General features: G+C 38.4%; 1 protein-coding gene across 2 annotated transcripts; it reads left to right on the top strand.

The window, feature by feature from the left end:
* Positions 1–13370: 13370 nt before the first annotated feature.
* On the top strand, positions 13371–17366 carry LOC132955981 (NADPH oxidase organizer 1-like). 2 transcript variants are annotated; one of them, XR_009665965.1, is made up of 9 exons: positions 13371–13551; positions 13665–13745; positions 13854–13926; positions 14264–14444; positions 14535–14725; positions 14836–14943; positions 15376–15493; positions 15967–16681; positions 16715–17366. XR_009665965.1 is itself a non-coding variant. In XM_061029101.1 (8 exons), the coding sequence occupies exons 1-8, from the start codon at positions 13477–13479 to the stop codon at positions 16598–16600; spliced, it is 1461 nt and encodes a 486-aa protein (XP_060885084.1). In that variant the 5' UTR covers positions 13371–13476; the 3' UTR covers positions 16601–17366. The 2 variants fall into 2 exon arrangements, 1 of the variants encoding a protein (XP_060885084.1); XM_061029101.1 differs by having other exon boundaries at positions 15967–17366.
* The last annotated feature ends 3138 nt before the right edge of the window (positions 17367–20504 follow it).

Here is a 20504-nt window from a genome sequence, read left to right as displayed (position 1 = left end):
ATGATATGACTGTCCTTAATGACATCAGCCTGGCATCTAGCACCACTGTTAGGAATCTAGGAGTTCTATTTGATCAAGACATAAAATCCTCCTTCTCACTTACAAAGCTCTAAATGGCCAGGCACCATCTTATCTTAAGGAGCTACTAGTGCCGTACTACCCTTCGAGAACATTACGGTCCCAGAATGCAGGGCTGCTAGTGGTACCTACAGTCTCTAAGTGTACTATGGGAGGTAAAGCCTTCAGTTATCAGACTCCTCTCCTCTGGAATCATCTTCCAGCCGGGGTCCGGGAGGCAGACACAAGCTGTATTTTTAAGAATAGACTTGAAACTTTCCTTTTTGATAAATCTTATAGTTAGGGCTGGTGCTGGTGTAGACCAGGCTGCTATAGGCTTAGACTACCGGGGAAACTGGCACCTTGAGCTTCTCCCGATTATCCTGCAGTGTGAGCCAGGCTTTAGGCTCCTCGAGATCGTTGGTTGACGACCTGCCAGTTTTTTCTTACCACTGTAACTTTTGTTGCTTTGCTAAAGTGCTCATGATGGATAGGCCGGGTCTTTTTAATATAACAATAAGTAAGGTCTTTTACCTGCTTTTTGTAACATAACTATGAGTAAACTATTTTGTAATGTTAACAGAGAATGAGTAAGGTCTTTTACCTGCTTTTTGTAACATAACTATGAGTAAACTATTTTGTAATGTTAACAGAGAATGAGTAAGGTCTTTTACCTGCTTTTTGTAAAGTGTCTCGAGATAACACTTGTTATGAGTTGACGCTATACAAATAAAAATTGATTGATTGATTCAAGAGGTTGCAGCTGTAAAACTTTTTAACATCAGTGAGTTAGCATTGCCATTGTGACAAGGATACGCTAATCTCCATTCCTATGCGCCTGCCTTGTATACAGACTTAATGAGCTGAAAATGTTGACAGGTTTACAATTCAAACCAAGATGGTGAACATGTTAAAAAGAGCATGTTAACACAAAAGGACTGAATTCCCTAAGAAATCACAGCTGAAGAATGATGTGAACATTTAACCAGGCTAACATGTTTCTAAACTGCTTCCCTCAAGCCATTGGCCCACAACAAGTTTAGGAATTTGAGTCACGTAACAGGTCAATCGCGTTAGTTGTTTGAACTGAAAGTGAGCTGACTTATTTGGAAGTCATCCATGCCTTCCTTTTGACAAAATGCCATCGTGCCATTCAGCACATCACCTAATGAATATTCAGTTTCCTATTAACTTTAGCATGTTATCTTAAAAGAGAGACATTTCCCACCTCGTTTAGTGATCATAAAAAGAGTCACCTTTATAAATCTGTAGTCATAAATGTAAATTCTTAAAAAGAGCATTTTAACACAAAAGGACTGAATTCCCTAAGAAATCACAGCTGAAGAATGATGTGAACATTTAGCCAGGCTAACATGTTTCTAAACTGCTTCCCTCAAGCCATTGGCCCACAACAAGTTTAGGAATTTGAGTCACGTATAATATCAATCAATATCAATATTATATTAATTTGATTGTGTATGTTTCAGTATTAAATGATTTCCCATTGACAATAATATCAGTCTGCAGTGCAGTCTAGTCTGAGAGAGGCAGCAGAGGTGGAGTCATGTTGATGTTGTTTACAGCACATCAGCCAAGACATCCCAGACCAGACTTGTTCGACTACCTTTACATCACTTAACATGACTTAACCTTTGAATGCTTGATCAGACGGTTAAAATGCAGAAATGACTGAGTATCATGTAAATAGTTACATACATTTGATGTTAGACCTAAACCATGAGGAGTTTTAAACACATAAATAAAGTCTTTATTTAAAGCTGGTGCCTCTCTATAACCTGTAAAACCAAACAGGACCATGGGCGAGAACACAACCATTTAAATACAATTATTTATAATATCTCTGTGGTGGTTTCACAAGAAGCAATTTAAAGCATGCAGAGCAAACATTTTGCCAGGAAAAGTTTGACAGTGAGTCATTAGTTTATTGAAAGTAAGTAGGACACATTTTGATGTAGTTGATGGCCTGGAGAGGAAAGATTCTTAATTTCTGTATTTAGGCTATTACAGCTCGAATTTTATAATTTTTTTCATTACATATAAACTAACATTATATGTATCGAGCACTTCATAATCTGTTGCTTCGTTTATTACATATTGCATCGACGATAATTGGAGAGCCATATTCAGAAATGTTCAAACGATGTAACTACAGCTTATGCCCACTTACATTTGTGAGAAGAGTCACTAAAGGAAAGTGTGTCAGTTGCGAGCTTTAAAAGGTTAAATCCACAGTGATGAGACAGCAGGTAAAGCAGCCAAAACCTGCACTATTATGTCACAAGAATTATAGCTTATCCGTGTTCCTTTAAAGAAAGCCAGTTATCTTTAGCTCAACATCACATCACATGTGTCAATGAGTACGATTCATTTCTTTTGTGGTTGCATAAGAGACGATTCTCCCTTGTTTCCACTAGGAAATAAAAACTATCTGTCACAACCACTGCCTTGCCAACTAATACACTAGGCTAGTGTTACTTCTGGCTGTGATCCAGCTGCTTCTTTGTGGGAAGTATACTTAACAATAGACTGACAAAAAGGGAGTGTGTTGTAATGTGGAAGGTATGGCTGAGTTGATGATGAAATGCTAATGACTGTCAATTAAATGCCGTCATTATGAAGATGGATTTCTTTCATGTATGAGTATATTCCCAAAGCCACCAAGAGACATTTTTAATATTTTTCTGGTACATTGATTTTTTTTTTTTTTTTAGTAAAGTAAAAGATATAAAAGGAGATAAGAACATGTGGGGCAAGAATTTATTCTCCCCTCAGCTTTAGCTAGCTATATGTGCTTAATAGTAGTTAGCATGCTAAAAATAATTAATAAAGATGTTCAACATTTTAAACATAGTTTAAAAAATGGGACTGAATCCAATTAACCCAAAAATCACAAGTGCAAACTTGACCTTCAACATAAGCATGTTAGCATTGTCATTTTGGAGAATGTTGTTGTGCTAGCATCATTTAGCCAAAAGTACATTCCTACAGCCCATGGGCGTCAGAAGCATGAAAATAAGTGTGGAACAATCTAAGGGGGGTCTGGGAGTCCTCCCCCTTAAAATCTTTTAACAGAGTAGCTGTCATTTACATTCTGATGCATTTGAACATGTTTTGATGATTTTATCTGGATTTAGCAGAAGAGACATTTCAAGATGATTGTGGAGTAGATGGACTGATTATTTTGCATTACTATTATTAATATAATTTTTTAAATTATATTAATTTGATTGTTTATGTTTCAGTATTAAATGATTTCCCATTGACAATAATATCAGTCTGCAGTGCAGTCTGGTCTGAGAGAGGCAGCAGAGGTGGAGTCATGTTGATGTTGTTTACAGCACATCAGCCAAGACATCCCAGACCAGACTCATTTGATGTATGGCCTAGAGAGGAAATATTGTTAGTTTCTGGATTTAGGCTATTACAGCTTGAATTATATAGATTATGTCAGTGCATATTAACTAGCTAACTACTGTCATGTAAAAAAAAAGGTGAAGTAATAGTTCACAAATATGAGTGCACACAATGTAGGCCAACTTGGTAATCAGCTAAATATATTTGTGCCAAGTACTATACATTGTTGAATAACATGCTGGTGTTTGAGGCCAAGATGCATCTGTTAGCATGCAAAGCATTATAGAGCATGTATGTATTGAACACTTCAGAATCTGTTGCTTCGTTTATTACATTTTCCATCAACAATAATTGGAGATCCATATTCTGAAATGTTCAAACTGCTACGGCTTATGCTCACTTACATTTGGGAGAAGAGTCACTAAAGGAAAGTGTGTCAGTTGCGAGCTTTAAAAGGTTAAATCCACAGTGATGAGACAGCAGGTAAAGCAGCCAAAACCTGCACTATTATATCATAAGAATTATAGCTTATCCTTGTTCCTTTAAAGAAAGCCAGTTATCTTTAGCTCAACATTACATCAGTATGATTCATCTCTAAGTGGTTGCATAAGAGAAGATCTGAGAAATATAATCTTCCCCATCGGACTATCTGTCACGACCATTGATGCAACTCATAGGCCTACAGTAGTTTTACTTTTGGCTGTGATCCAGCTGCTTCCTTGAAGGAAGTCTCATTAACAATAAACTGACAAAAAAAGAAGTGTGTTGTATTGTGGAAAGTATGGTTGAGTTGATGATGGAACGCTAATGACTGTCAATTAAAATCCTGCATTATTAGTGTGAATGTTTTTCATATTCCCAGAGACACCAAGAGACATTTTAATTTTTTTTTTGCTACATTGATTTTATTTGATTTTAATAAAGTAAAAGATATAAAAGGAAAAGCGCATGTGGGGCAAGCATTTATTCTCCCCTCAGCTTTAGCTAGCTATATGTGCTTAGTAATAGTTAGTATGCTAACAACAATAAAGATGTTCAACATGTAGCTCAAAAAATGGGACCGAATCCAACCCAAAAGTCACAAGTGCAAACTTCACTTTGCTAAAATATGATGATGATGATGATGATGTAGAAGATGGAGCGATCATTTTGTATCTCGCAGTATTAAATAATTCCCCGTTGATAGGGCAGTGATAAAAATCCCGGAAACATACGTGAGTTGAGCTCTTCTTTATAAGCTGTTGTGATGATTGACATGAATTAATATTGTGTCATCTACAAACATGTTGGCGTCCAATGTGCTGTTAATTAGCTGAGATGGACTGATTCACAGTGATTATAACTTATTTTACAAATCTCTTTACGTCCATGTTGCTGTTGATCAAACATGTTAAACCAGTCTCATAATGTCAGTCCTCTAGCCTCCCTCTCCTCATCTCTCCGCTGTTCTGATGATGTTAACTAGCATTAGCGCTATGCTAACCAAACAGTGAGGCTGCTGTAAAAAATATAGTTACAGTCTATGCTACAGCCTAACAGAGCTGCAAATGTTAGCAGGCTAAAAGTGCTTTAAAGGTCCATATTCAAATTATTGTCCAAAACAAGGAGATGTAGCCTATACCTCAGCTTAAAAATGTGAATTTGCTCTTAAATAAGCATTTGACTCAAAATTGCGTGCCTCAAATCCAACACAGCTGTAGCTTAAATGTTGTCATGCTAAAAATGTTAACTGATGATTAATGTGTTGAAACATCAAGTGTAGCCTACATAGAGAACTGAATTATCTATCTAGCTTCAGACAGGGGACTTCTCTCTGTGCTCGTCTTGTTAGATCTTAGTGCTGCTTTTGACACTATCGACCATCAAATCCTATTACACAGACTAGAACAATTACTTGGAATTACAGGGACTGCTTTAAGTTGGTTTGAATCCTATTTATCAGATCGATCTCAGTTTGTATGTTAATTATAAGTCTATGGAGTGCCACAAGGTTCAGTGCTTGGACCAATTCTCTTTACATTATATATGCTTCATCTGGGTAATATTATGAGGAAACACTCCATGCAGTTTCATTGTTATGCAGATGATACTCAGCTTTATGTATCAATGAAGCCCGATGACACCAGTCAGTTATTTAACCTAGAAACGTGCCTTAAGGACGTTAGGACCTGGATGAGCAGACATTTTTTGCTACTTAACTCAGACTGAAGTTATTGTGCTAGGCCCGAAAAACCTCAGAGAGACTTTTTCTAATGATATGACTGTCCTTAATGACATCAGCCTGGCATCTAGCACCACTGTTAGGAATCTAGGAGTTCTATTTGATCAAGACATAAAATCCTCCTTCTCACTTACAAAGCTCTAAATGGCCAGGCACCATCTTATCTTAAGGAGCTACTAGTGCCGTACTACCCTTCGAGAACATTACGGTCCCAGAATGCAGGGCTGCTAGTGGTACCTACAGTCTCTAAGTGTACTATGGGAGGTAAAGCCTTCAGTTATCAGGCTCCTCTCCTCTGGAATCATCTTCCAGCCGGGGTCCGGGAGGCAGACACAAGCTGTATTTTTAAGAATAGACTTGAAACTTTCCTTTTTGATAAATCTTATAGTTAGGGCTGGTGCTGGTGTAGACCAGGCTGCTATAGGCTTAGACTACCGGGGAAACTGGCACCTTGAGCTTCTCCCGATTATCCTGCAGTGTGAGCCAGGCTTTAGGCTCCTCGAGATCGTTGGTTGACGGCCTGCCAGTTTTTTCTTACCACTGTAACTTTTGTTGCTTTGCTAAAGTGCTCATGATGGATAGGCCGGGTCTTTTTACTATAACAATAAGTAAGGTCTTTTACCTGCTTTTTGTAACATAACTATGAGTAAACTATTTTGTAATATTAACAGAGAATGAGTAAGGTCTTTTACCTGCTTTTTGTAAAGTGTCTCGAGATAACACTTGTTATGAGTTGACGCTATACAAATAAAAATTGATTGATTGATTCAAGAGGTTGCAGCTGTAAAACTTTTTAACATCAGCGAGTTAGCATTGCCATTGTGACAAGGATACGCTAATCTCCATTCCTATGCGCCTGCCTTGTATACAGACTTAATGAGCTGAAAATGTTGACAGGTTTACAATTCAAACCAAGATGGTGAACATGTTAAAAAGAGCATGTTAACACAAAAGGACTGAATTCCCTAAGAAATCACAGCTGAAGAATGATGTGAACATTTAACCAGGCTAACATGTTTCTAAACTGCTTCCCTCAAGCCATTGGCCCACAACAAGTTTAGGAATTTGAGTCACGTAACAGGTCAATCGCGTTAGTTGTTTGAACTGAAAGTGAGCTGACTTATTTGGAAGTCATCCATGCCTTCCTTTTGACAAAATGCCATCGTGCCATTCAGCACATCACCTAATGAATATTCAGTTTCATATTAACTTTAGCATGTTATCTTAAAAGAGAGACATTTCCTACCTCGTTTAGTGATCATAAAAAGAGTCACCTTTATAAATCTGTAGTCATAAATATCAATTCCCCTTTCCCTCAGGGCCCTCCCTTTATCCCATTCCCAGATTAATTTTTCCTTATTGTGACACTCGCTGGAATTACGGCAACTCCTTTTTGCTGCACAGCTTCCGTCCATGTAGTAGAGCTATTACACCATCAGTGTTTATTGATATCTTTTATGGCTCAATAACATTTTTACTGAGACAACACATAAAATCTTATCAGTGTTTTCTTGTCTGTGCAAGAAAATTATTTGGATTTTTGTTATATTTTAGAGATGATAATTCTATCACAGATTTAATGATTATTATTATAGCCTATATAATAAAATACAAAAGCTCTCCAGAAGGTGTAAACCACTTTTTTATATATATATCTATAAAAGGAGATAAGAGCATGTGGGGCAAGCATTTATCCCCCCCCCCCCCCCCCCCCCCCCCCCCCCCTCAGATTTAGCTAGCTATATGTGCTTAATAGTAGTTAGCATGCTAACAATAATAAATGAATATGTTCAACATTTTAAACATAGTTAAAAAAAATGGGACTGAATCCAATTAACCCAAAAGTCACAAGTGCAAACTTGACCTTCAACATAAGCATGTTAGCATTGTCATTTAGGAGAATGTTGTTGTGCTAGCATCATTTAGCCAAAAACACATTCCTACAGCCCATGGACGTCAGAGGCATGACAATAAGTGTGGAACAATCTAAGGGGGGTCTGGGAGTTTGATGATTTTATCTGGATTCAGTAGAAGAGATATTTGAAGATGATTGTGGAGTAGATGGACTGATTATTTTGCATTACTATTATTAATATCATTTTTTAAATTATATTAATTTGATTGTTTATGTTTCAGTATTAAATGATTTCCCATTGACAATAATATCAGTCTGCAGTGCAGTCTAGTCTGAGAGAGGCAGCAGAGGTGGAGTCATGTTGATGTTGTTTACAGCACATCAGCCAAGACATCCCAGACCAGACTTGTTCGACTACCTTTACATCACTTAACATGACTTAACACTCGCTGGAATTACGGCAACTCCTTTTTGCTGCACATCTTCCGTCTGCTTCCCGTTATGTTGCAAGATTTCAGTCAATCCTTTTAGCAGCTTCCTTGTAGTAGAGTTATTATACCATCAGTGTTTATTGATATCTTTTATGGCTCAATAACATTTTTACTGAGACCTTATCAGTGTTTTCTTTTCTGTGCAAGAAAATTATTTGGATTTTTGTTATATTTTAGAGATGATAATTCTATCACAGATTTAATGATTATTATTATAGCCTATATAATAAAATACAAAAGCTCTCCAGAAGGTCTAAACCACTTTTTTTTTTCTTTCTTTAAACGTTTATTCAAAAGTCAACAACCGACAAAAGACGATTGAACAAGTGCTTATTATTAGCTTGTGTAATTGAAGGCTTAGACAAAGTTTATACTTCTCTAAGGTAAAAACATCTTTTTAAATAGAGGGTTTTCCTGAATGGTGTGGTAATGTTTGTCATGGGATGTGCTAAAAGCAATAAAGTACACTGTGCTCCTGGGCACGTCCACACCTTTGGAATTTTGAGTGTTTCCTCCTCAACAAAGTGCATTGGGTTTTTTTTATGGCCTCCTTGATTAAATACAGGAAAACAAATACACTTCTATGTATGATCAAATGCACAAATGACTTCTTTTATCATAATAACACATATAACACAGTTTTTATTTTTTAAACTTAAAGCTCCTGTGACGGATTTAAATCTGGCAATGGAATAGACTTAAATGAATAATGAATGTCTCTTTATGACCTGCAAAAGCAAAAGAGACCATCAGTTTAAAGATTATATTAGTAAATAGTTCATTTAAATGCCTGAAACGACTGCTGTGGGGGGTACTATAGGTGTCAGACAAAGTGAAGCAGCACCCTACAGAAAGAGACTTTTTAATATATGTTCCCCATAAAAGAACCTCAATGAGTGATACGTTTGACTAAAAAGGAAGCGGCAAGAGATTGTTTTGTTTAAAAAAACACACTTAAACATTGACAGGAAAAAGCAACAAAGACATAAGAGGTACAACTTGATCTACAAAGGGGCTCCAACATCGCTGCAGACCAAATGTTCCTCCCAGGAGCTGAGGATAGAATAGATTCTGCATGCAAAGACAGACATAAGTCTTGAACTTGTTTTTGCAAATATGGCCCATAAGAAGGTAATACATTCAAACAAAAACATTTAACATGACCAATACATAATGGAAGCAGATAAAAAAAACAGAATACAAACAGACACAATTGAGCTACATTAATAAAAGGCACCAGATGTTGGTTCAGAAAGCAGGTTGAGTGCAAACACTGAGTCTGTTAACCCTAAAATAAGGGACTCTGGGTTTTCCATTGCAGTAAAGGAAGCTCACTCAAACCCCAGAGACAGTGGTAACTCAAGCCTGTTCCAGAAAGAGAGGTTACTGTTACTCTGAGTCTCTTACTATGGTAACTGAGTCTGTGAACCTAACCTAACCTAACTCTCTCCCTGCTGAAATCCGCACTGGACATTTTCAAAAATCTTCTCAAACACCACCTGTTCACCGAGGCCTTCGGCCTCAGTTAACACTGCCCCCCGTACTTAAAAAAAAAAAATCAAATATGGCATGTTTGAGAAGCCTCGAGATGAAGGGGCTGCATTATTTCGCAAGGAACTACATTTAAGTCGGGAGATGTTAATTTAATTTTGACAAAGAATTAATTAACTGAACAGGATAGGCATATAGGTGAGAGGAAAAGTGTGTGAAACAGGAATTATGTTGGGGATCAAGGTAATGCACAATGATAAAGTCACTCATTGAGATTCTTTTATTCAATATTTCAAATAGGATTAAAGTATAAGGTATCACCCACCAGTCTAGTTTGTTCTTAAATTTCATTTCAAGCTGCTTCCAAGTCCATTTTTCTCACACATTACTTCTCTATGTACAATACACCTGCACAATTGCACTGACATTTCAAAGCAACTAAAATAAAGAAGTCATTGTAAAAGAAGGCCAAATGAAACTAGATGATGCAGTGTGGTGTTACGTGCACAATCCTTTGAAAAAATATTTGTCCAGTGACAGGAAGGAAGATGTCCGATGCCTGAGGAATGCATGACAAAATAAAAGAGGGAAAGCTAGACACAGAAGAAGAAATACATCCCGCGTCACTTTTGTTACAGTAACACAGTTAAAAGTATGTGTCAGATCAAGTTCAGATGAGTCACCTATTGTTTCCTTTGAAACAAAGAACAGAGAACTTCTGTGTAAACTGTCCATTGTTCTCGAGCTGTGCTCTAGTAATCTTGTGATTAAAAAAAAACTAGTTTCTGACAAACCAAAAACCAGGAAGAAATGAACTCAATGTAGGTCATTGCATATCAAATGATCAACAGTTACTGTACATGGAAGGATTTATGCAATTTGAGACTAAAAATTATCTGTAAGATATTTTAGCTGAATGGAAAGACCTACACACTGTAGTGTTTTTGCTTCTGGTTAATGATCACCCCCCCAAAAAGTCTTAGCCATCCTAGAACAAAGACATAAGATGAGGGGTACACAGAAACACATAAAATGGTGTTTACTACTGATCCAAATGGTTGAAGGCCACAAACAGCTTGTTTTTTTGATAATTAGCCATTGAAAAAGTCAGAATATGAGACATACACAACCCATCTATATTGAGCACTTAAGACAGAAACTGAACTGTGAAATCCTACTGTAATAATGTAACAACAAAGCTATAATAATATGATGGGGTCGGAGGTGAGGTATGGGCTTGGGCTTATCGTGAGTCAATGCATTGGACTCTGGTATTATTATATTGGTATTGTATTATCTAGTTTTGTTGTGGGGTGAATTGACATTGTTGAATTTGTGGAACCATATTTTGTAACCTTCATTTCTGAGACATAAAGTACACATTGTGCTTGCTTTCTGCACCTCTGCCTGTCGTAAACAGATTCTCCAAAAAACCCAGAGTCATGGTCCTCTAGCTCGTGGTCGGGGTGGGGTGGGGGGGAACCTCACGTGGATTTTCACTCAGGTGTTGACATCTCTTCAGGTTGTACACAAAGCTGGACAGTCCTGACCTTTCACACCACAACGCTCCGTGTGTCTGAGTGTGTGTGTGTGTGGTTAAATCCTGGCATCACTTCAGATGAGAACTACACACTCGGGTTAATCTGATGATGGATTGGGATAACCCCCTCCAACTCAGGCCCTCTCAGGCATCCCTCACTTTGAAGAAGCACCTGCTCCCCCCCCCCCTCCCCCTCCCCCCCTCCCAACACACACAGATGCAGGTCCTTTCCTATTAAGTCACTGTTGCATGGTCCCACATAGACACAAAGCTCTCCACACTAGTTCCTGATAAGGGATATTACTGCCAGTTGACAAGTGATAAGTGATTGCACGTGCAAATAAAAAAATGTATTACGGGTTTTGAAGGCTCACGGGATCACAGGAAGTGGTTGAGGAAGACAGACTGGAGCTTGGGAAATAACAAAAAGTTAGTTTTCTTAAAAAAAAAAAATTCTTAAAATCCTTTGGTGTCAAATTCTGAGTAAAAGAGGTTCAATTTACTTGCTTCATAACAAACATACTATACTAGCATGGATAATTTCTTATTCAATGAACAACTGATATCTAAAGAAATGTGATTTATCACCACCTTGCTATGAGTAACATTAGAGAACATATATCACTGTCATGCATACCCATTAAAAAGAAGCTACAGCAACAAAAGAGTTATCTTAGCTTGGCATTAAGATTATGAAGGGGAAATAGTGAACAAATGTATTGACAAGTTTCTACTCTCTAATAAACATGTTCTGTCTTGTTTGTTTTATTTACTCAACAGCTACTGTGTAAAAAAGCATTTTATGGTTTTAGGAGGGGTTATATGCTGGACTTTCTTTCTCTGGAAAGGAGCAGGAACTTCTTGGTAATCTCATTGGCACCATGTGGTTTCAGGCAACCCGTTGACTTTATAATCTTGGCCGTTACGTAATGTCAAACCGATTATCACGTACATTTTACAGGATGGATTGAGATGAAAACTTAACTGGCAGATTGAAAAATGTATTGTAAAAAAAATTGCATTGCATTCATTGCAGGACTTTATGGATGTGCTTTTTAAACAACTTTTGATATTACGAAACAAAATCAAACAAGCTGGGAACACAGAAGAGAAGATTTTTGGGGATCCCGTGGTTCTCTGAATGAAGATCTTGTCTAGTTCAAGATGATTATTTATAATGACAGCTGTTTGTTGTTATTGGCAGACGACGATTTAGATTCATTTTCTATTGTTGACAGAGCCAGCCAACCTATTTGGCCCCATTTTTCCGATTTTGTGCAGCACAATCGGCTAAACTATCTCTTCCCTGTATGCTAGCCTAATAATTGTTAGCATACAGACCATTCCTTGGTACCAATACTTTCCATGACTTCTGTGCAAGAGACTGAATTAATGTGAATTAAACTGTTTTTTAAATGTACCTTCCTTTATTTTTATTTTCTGTAAAAAAAACATTTCAGAACTGCTATGTAGCCAAAATTCCCAAGTTGCCTACATCCAGTAGCAGTTAACAGCATTTAACAATGCTGGCTGACAAACAATGAACAAACGCATAAGCCTCAGTGTAGGCAGAAGCAGCTCAGGTGTTTTCTGTAGCCTACCTATCCTGTGCCACTTGAAAATTACATTTAATTTGCCCAGTGTTAAACAAAACTGACTAGTTTTTCTGTTGTAAGATAATGTCCCACTTTAAATGCCAAGCACAGGCAAAATTTATTTTTGTGTGTCTATGTATGTATGATTTTTTATTGATTTTTTACAAAATGTACAGGATCAATCATATGAAACAGTCATTTGTAATAAAACTTCTAACATTTAGCTCTTATGTGTGCCTACAACCAGAGGCTTGTGCACTACTGTACGAAAGTTAGGAAATAACTTAAATATATGTTATGAATCCAAGATATTTAACATAAAATATTAGAGACATTATGGGAGACTTTAAAGTTATTATCAATAGATAATGTAAACGTATTGTCAACTGATGAGTGACCATATTAACATAAATTGTCATTCTCCAAATTAAATAATTTGTTTGCATCATAAGTGTTCATTTTAACAAATCATACAGCAAATATAAATTATGTTAACACTTTATCCTGGTATAAGCTGTTTGACTAGCCCATCCCTTTTTACTGGACATGTTTGTAAGTATTCATTTTACGACAGATGTACTTACAGCTGGGAATTTCTCAGTGATGCTCATCAGTGTGATTTACAGCCGCACCTGCCTGCGCGAGGATGCTGCGTGGCGCACGTGTGCATCCTGCTTTGCACCTTCTAAGATGTTATTCTCTCGTAGCTCCGCCCCCGACGTCTTCTCAAACGTATATTAACCGCAGCAGAAACCTCGACCTCTCAGAGAAGCAGAGACAGTTCAGCCGGAGACTGAAGGTCAATAAAGCAGCTCTATCATCCCGCTAGCAGCGAAACAAAGAGGAACACGATGGTCAATGAACAGCGCTTTGTGATTAGTCTGAGGATCATTGGATCCGTGCTCAAGGACACACCAAAACTCAAGGTGAGATAATACGCGGATCATTATTTCTTTGTTCATTTTTTAAACAAATGTTCTGCATTTGCCTTGCATGTTGTGAGTGTCTGATACCATTATTTTGTATTCTCTATCCACAGATGTTCATGGTATCTGTGTTGTGGTCTGATGAGACCGAAGTTATAATCTACAGGTCCTTCCAAGAGTTTAAGAAATTTCATGTGAGTCAAAAAATAGACAGAACAGAACTGTAACATCCCACATCTTGAACTGTTTTGTATACTGTATTTATTATAGAATATTAAAATGTGTATGTTTCATTTATACAGAAGCAGCTGAAGAAAAGGTTCCCTCATGTGAACCCTTTCAGGAGAAATGACAGAGTGATCCCCAAATTTAATGGTAAGAATAGTTGTACTGTGTTTTCATAAGTCCTCTATAAGAAATGTTGAAAAAGCATCAATCAAATTGAGATTCTGCATACGAAAACTGTTACAAAACATTTTTTTTGCATTGATCTAACTGGCATTATGTCATTAGTGGAGTGAGGATTGGCATTCTAGGAATTAGTTAAAGCAAACTTTCACTTTGCATGTGAGTGCTGCATGTGTAAAGTGTCATCTCCTCTGTAAAAGAATGCATAGCATGCATGTGAGCAGTCAGAAAGGGAAAAAGATGCTTTACAAATAGATGAATCTTGTAGCACTAATATTGAAACTGTATTCTCTCCTCTCTTTAGGGAAGGTGAGGAAGAGCCTCCAGCAGAAAGGATCCAAGACAATGGTCCGTCGTATGAAGTTCCTGGAGAGCTACTGTGATGAGCTGCTGAAGTGCGACCAAATAGTGACTCAGAGCTCTGAGCTCACTCAGTTCTTCCTGCCCAAAGACCACGACCTGCAGACGGACTTCACCAAGAACAGGTAGATTTGTCATGTCTGAGTTGTGTTTCAAATGAACAAGACGTTGATAGTAGGTTTTTTTTTTTTTAATGTGGCATTCCTCTCTTGCAGCATCATGATCCTGCTATCTGACGGCTCAGACGGAGGAGGAGGGGACCACCAGCCTGGAGGAAGTGTCACCCACCCTCTGGTCACCCAGACTTACCGCTGTGTGGCCGCTTATGAGACAAAAGATGCTAAAAATCGTCCATTTAAGGTGGCTGTTGATGAGAAACTGGATGTCCTGATCAAAGACCCCGCAGGTTAGCTCTTTACCTTTCATTCAGCATTTACATGTCTTTATCTTTAAACCCTGACCTCCTTTTATTCACTTCTTTCTGTTTACTTAATGTGTGCTTTATTCTCTCTGCAGGTTGGTGGCTGGTGGAGAATGAGGAGAAGCGCTTGGCTTGGTTTCCTGCTCCCTACCTGGAATCATGGGAAGGAGAGGAAGATGATGATGCAGGATTCCAGTTAGGAGGTGTGACATGTACTTTTACTCATATTCAGTTTCTTTTCAAGAACATAGAGTACATGGAGGACACATTTGTCACACGGAAATAATTTACTTACATAACTACTTATGTAACCCAGACTTTTGTAAATAATTGTTCCAATTAATGGTTCTCATTTGTAAATTGCTGTAAACCTTGCTGTTACAAATAGCAAACACAATGGAGTGCTCTTTAACAACGTAACATTTAATGTTGTGTCTTTGAGTCTTAGTGTGTTTTGAGCTATGTAAAGCACTTTGATTGAAAGGTGTATATATATATATATATATATATATATATATGTGTGTGTATAAACGTTTTCAATATCTTTTTTGTTTCCTTCATTTGTTCTAATGTCAGAAAACTGAACTATGATGTGTTCTCTGTGATCTGACCGTTCTCTCATTTGTCACCTTAAGGTGCCCTGTACTGTGCTGTGAGGAGTTTCTCGGCTACGAAGGATGACGAGGTGTCTGTGCCCATTGGCTCTGTGGTGGAGGTGCTGAGGAAGTCTGACGATGGCTGGTGGCTTATCAGGTACGCCTGATGTTTGTTAAAGATAAAGTTTATTGATCCCCCATGGGGGAATTTTTTTTGTCACAACAGTTCAAGAAACAGGAATATAATTATCAAAAATAACAAGAAGTTAAAAATCAAACATATGTACATCAGTTAAATAAAGGAAGAAAAAATACAATAATAGAATAATACTAGGTATGTACACTTCCACTTGTGGAAAGAGTTATTGTTATTAAAAACACACACAGTGTGAAGCATTATTGATATGAGTGCAGATGCTGTTAAAGAGTCTGATTAAACAGTCTGACTGTCTGTCTGTTCCTGTGTCAGTCTGACACAGGAACAGGGGACAGAGGTATCAAGATTGACATTTTTTAGCACATGAAATACAAACTTAATTCTTGTTTTAGGGTGCTATCATAGTTTACATGCAGTTGAGCTATAGTTTACAGGTTGATTAATTATAATTTTTCTTGCAATCCTCTCTTCAGATTCAATGGCAAGGGTGGTTACATCCCCTCCATGTACCTGCAGCCATCCAACAACCCCAGGGCCGGCCTTTACAGCGTGCAGAGAAAGCTCCACAGCTCCACCCTGAACCTTTCAGTAACCGGCAGTGAGTCCCGAGCTTCTTCTCCACCAAGTAGGAATGGAGAAAACAGAGAGAGGTCCAGAGAAGAACCCAGTCTGCCTGGGCGTCTGCACAAGGCCCGATCTCTGGATGTTCTGTCTGAGACCTGGATGCAGGCGCAGACAGACAGAAATGCCTCCTCCTTAGAGGATTATTCATGCAGAACCAGCACCGAGCTGAGCTTCTCTGGCTTCTCCACAGACAGTGAGTCATCTTCCAGTTTAACAGAGGGAGCACAGCTGGGTCATTCAAGCGGTAGCGAGCGAAGCAGTCCTGATCTCAGCCTTTCTGATTGTCGCAACTCCAACAAGAGCACCAAAAGCTCCAGATCTGCCGCCTCAGGTGGAAGCGAGACTTCCTCAAATGTTCCCAGGGTGCCACCCCGACCGAAAACCGAGGAGATCCTGACCCGCTGCACCACCATGACACGAAAGGCAGCCCTGGCTAACAAGACCCGGCTTCAGATCCAGCCAGAGTCCATCTACAGCCGCTGAGGAGTTAGAAATCCAACATACTGAAAATACTGTAAATCATAGTCTCAATTTCAAATCGATTTGTGTTATTTAGTATTTGTTGTTAAATATTTAGCTGCATCAACCTACCTATAGGTCTGTCAATCAAATGTGTTGTGAAGCATCTTTTTTTATCTTTGTTTCTTTGTCTTGTCACACAATTACTGAAGAGAAAGCATTGGTGACAAGATGAATGTGTCCTGAAATCCATAAATTGATGTCTTAACATTTTTCATTTGATCAAATGGAGCCTGACATCTTAGGTTTGAAACTTTTACTCAGTTTTAGAATCATGTAGCTTCAATGAAGCGTTAAGGAAAGTCAGTTTTAAAAAAAGGTATGTGACATGGTGACGCAATAGTAAAGAATTCTTTATTTTCTCTTAGTCAACTTAAGGAAAAACATGAAAAGTGGATTGTTGGAGTTTAAGATGCAGATATTTACACTACTGACATAGCACTTTAACTTTATTTTATTTTATTTTACAAACTTAACTTACTTGATAATAATAAGTAATAGAAACCATACTAAAACATCCAGTAAACAAGCTGTCAGTAAACAGAATGGGATGACTTATGAGTGTCCTGTCAGAACGTGTTCTTATTTAATTATAACCTTCTACTGTTGTTTATTTAAAGAGTGTTTTCATTTCCCTTTTTGTAGTTCACTGTAGTTTAACCTTTTGACATGTATGAGTTTGTATGTAAGTTTCACAAAAACAGATCAATAAAATCTTATTTGCACCAAAGTGAAAAAAAGGTTTCTTTCATTCTTTTAAGATTTAAAATACATGATGGTTAGGAAATATAATTCTGAGCAGAAAAAGCAATTCTTATATTTACAGGGAATTGTGACTGGGCGGCTGTGCTCAGTCATAGAGTTGGTTGTCTCGTTATTCAGCCAGAATGTTAGTGGTTTGATCCCCAGCTCCTGGGGTCAAATGTCAAAGTGTCCTTATACATTGAACCCAAAGTTGCTCCTAATTTTACACAAGCGGAGAGTGAATGTAATCGTACTGATGTGTAGTTGGTCAGTTTACGTACAGCACCTCTCACTGTATGAATCTGGTGTAAAGGGGTAATGTTCATTTTAGTTTAAAAGTGCTTTGGGTGGTAAAAGAAAGATCAGCTGACAGAGGCTTCTCTTTAAAGTTGGTTTCTGGAAATCACCAACTGCCCCTGGTGTGACTAGTTAAATCTTGCAGGAGTTATAATGGTTTATTTAACTTTCTTATCAACAGGGTGTACACACACATTTTGCTTGAATGTGTGAGTGTATATGTGTGTGTGTCTGTGGTTTCTGGGAAGGAAAATAAACAAAGAGATAACAAATATAAATCATTAAACACAGTCAATAAATGTAGAATAAGTGAGCGATCATGCATGGGGAGATGTGTTGCATATGAATGGACACCTTCTATTTCCACTCTTATTATTTTGCTCTCCAAAAGTGCTACGGCGTCGTTGTTCCTGACGTGAGTGGAACAGAAGATATGTGAACAGACACAGCGGCTCAGACAGACAATTCCTTAATCCTTGCAGGGTCTTGGAGAGTCCTACCAAGGTGGGTCTACACTGCTGCAGGGCCCACCAGGGGGCCCCTAGTTGTATTGGCTCTAATGGTGTGATCAAGAGAAGATGATCAGAGTGTTTCAGCAAAAACTGGTTGTACAAGGTGCAGTGGCTGCTGCAGGGACAGATCTCCCAGGTACCTGTACTTCTCCTGCAGTAGAGATGCTCAACTGGATGTGTGTGTTCAGCTAACCCTAGGCGTTTTGCAGTAAAAGCTTGGCTGATTGAGATCACACCATGTTGTTCAGCTACGGGGGGAAACAGTAATAGAGACCATGGTGCCATGTAGAATCTACAACTCTTGTCTGAGAGTTCTGAGAGGGAGGTCCTCGTGTTTCCCTCAGGGGTCTAGTTGATAGGCTGCTAACTGGAGGACGATAGTGTAGCCGATATTAGCAGCCATGTTTTACAACCTCTCTTCCTGCAGGATTAACATCTGGGTTACTTTTTCCAAAGAAACAAAGGAACTGATCAATGATTTAAGTCTCCCTCTCAGACAGGCTCTGAAGGACAGGATATTAGAAACATTTACAACGCCTGGAGTAAACAACCAAGCGGAAACAGAACACTCTGCTATCTACAAATTGACCCCAAAGACATGAACTATGACCGAAACCAGTCTCTGCAAAGTCGTAAAATTTACCATCTGTGGAAATGCTGCTGAAGAGCTGAATTAAACAATTTCTGCATCAAATGAATATTTATGTCTTTCTTCATCTAGATATTTGTAATTGTCACATTGACTGTATTATAATAATATTTTTAAACTCAAAATTTGATGTTCAGAATACAAATAAGAGTTAATATAGTTTTAATAGGAATTTGACGTGGAGCGCTATTGCCATCTAGTGTTAGAATAACCATGAATACGTAACCTTCATAATTATACATTTAGACGTGTTATAAAGCATACTCTTTGATATTAGCTATAGAAGGTGTTATTTAAAGACACCAATTTCTTTTCCTACTTTATTAATATGTCTTATTAAGAATGTTGACTGTATAACATGGTTTTGTTCACCTACAGGCTGAGATTAACTGAGGATGTTCCCAGATGATGTGATTTTCATCTCAACATGAATCTGATAGAAATGCTTGTCTAAATATATGACGTGAATCTACATCAATGTGGATCTGATAGAAATAATATCGAAATGAATGTATGGTGACGTATATATGTTTAGATTCTTATTCTTAATCTTATTGAGTAAACTCGGTTTAGTTTAAACAATTGTCCTCCGGTCAGAATGGGAGTGACCCTTCTCCTGCAGGCCCCCCTACTCTCGTTCAGCTGATAAAAGTTCAACACTCAGCTCAGATCTCCAGTTTTTTAGTTTGTCAAAGTTTTCAAGAGCTTCAGCTTCTTGCTCGCTTCTCTTCGGACTTCAGTCCGAATCACTTCTTTTAAGTTTGTGCCGTAGAGACGACTCTCTGCCGAACGTTTATTTTCAACGCACATTTTTTTGGAAACATCAATTCTTTCTGGCTCAAGCAAGGCTTTTGAACTTTCTTCTCCAAAGTCTTTGCTCTTCAAGAGCAGATTTTTTCTTTGCATATAAACTAACATTATATGTATCGAGCACTTCAGAATCTGTTTCTTCGTTTATTACATATTGCATCGACAATAATTGGTGATCCATATTCAGAAATGTTCAAACGATGTAACTACAGCTTATGCCCACTTACATTTGTGAGAAGAGTCACTAAAGGAAAGTGTGTCAGTTACGAGGTTTAAAAGGTTAAATCCACAGTGATGAGACAGCAGGTATACCAGCCAAAACCTGCACTATTATATCACAAGAATTATAGCTTTTTATTTTTTTTTTCAAAGTCAAAGTCAACTTTATTGTCAATTTCAAAATATGCCAGACATACAGTGGAATCGAAATTTCGTTTGTCTCCGTCCCAGTGTTCGTGGGGGCAGAGGGGAGGGAAGGAAGAGAGGGGAGAGAGTTAAGCTTCCTGACAGCTTGGTGGAAGAAGCTGTTTCCCAGTCTGGTGGAGCCGGCCCGCAGGCTGCGGTACCGTCTCCCCGATGGCAGGAGGCTGAAGAGGCTGTGTGAGGGGTGGGTGGGGTCACACACAATGCTGGTTGCTTTGCGGTCCAGAGGAGAGGGGAGTGGGACACCGATAATCCGTTCAGCAGCCTTCACTGTGCGCTGCAGGGTCTTGCGGTTGGCAGCAGTGCAGCTCCCAAGCCACACAGTGATGCAGCTGGTCAGGATGCTCTCGATGGTGCCTCTGTAGAAGGAGCACATGATGGATGGGGGTGCTCGTGCTCTCTTCAGCTTGTGGAGGAAGTAGAGGCGCTGCTG

The sequence above is a fragment of the Labrus mixtus genome, chromosome 21 (assembly GCF_963584025.1).
Source record: "Labrus mixtus chromosome 21, fLabMix1.1, whole genome shotgun sequence".
Classification (NCBI taxonomy): Eukaryota; Metazoa; Chordata; class Actinopteri; order Labriformes; family Labridae; genus Labrus; species Labrus mixtus.
The sequence above is the reverse complement of the archived record's forward strand: the minus strand, read 5'-3'. Positions and strand labels throughout refer to the sequence as shown.

Excerpts from the sequence above, each read along its gene's own strand:
- LOC132955981 (XM_061029101.1), top strand. The coding sequence starts at position 13,477 with ATGGTCAATGAACAGCGCTTTGTGATTAGTCTGAGGATCATTGGATCC. Across the intron at positions 13,552-13,664 it reads AGGACACACCAAAACTCAAG|ATGTTCATGGTATCTGTGTT; the intron begins GTGAGATAATAC and ends CTCTATCCACAG. Across the intron at positions 15,494-15,966 it reads GATGGCTGGTGGCTTATCAG|ATTCAATGGCAAGGGTGGTT; the intron begins GTACGCCTGATG and ends TCCTCTCTTCAG.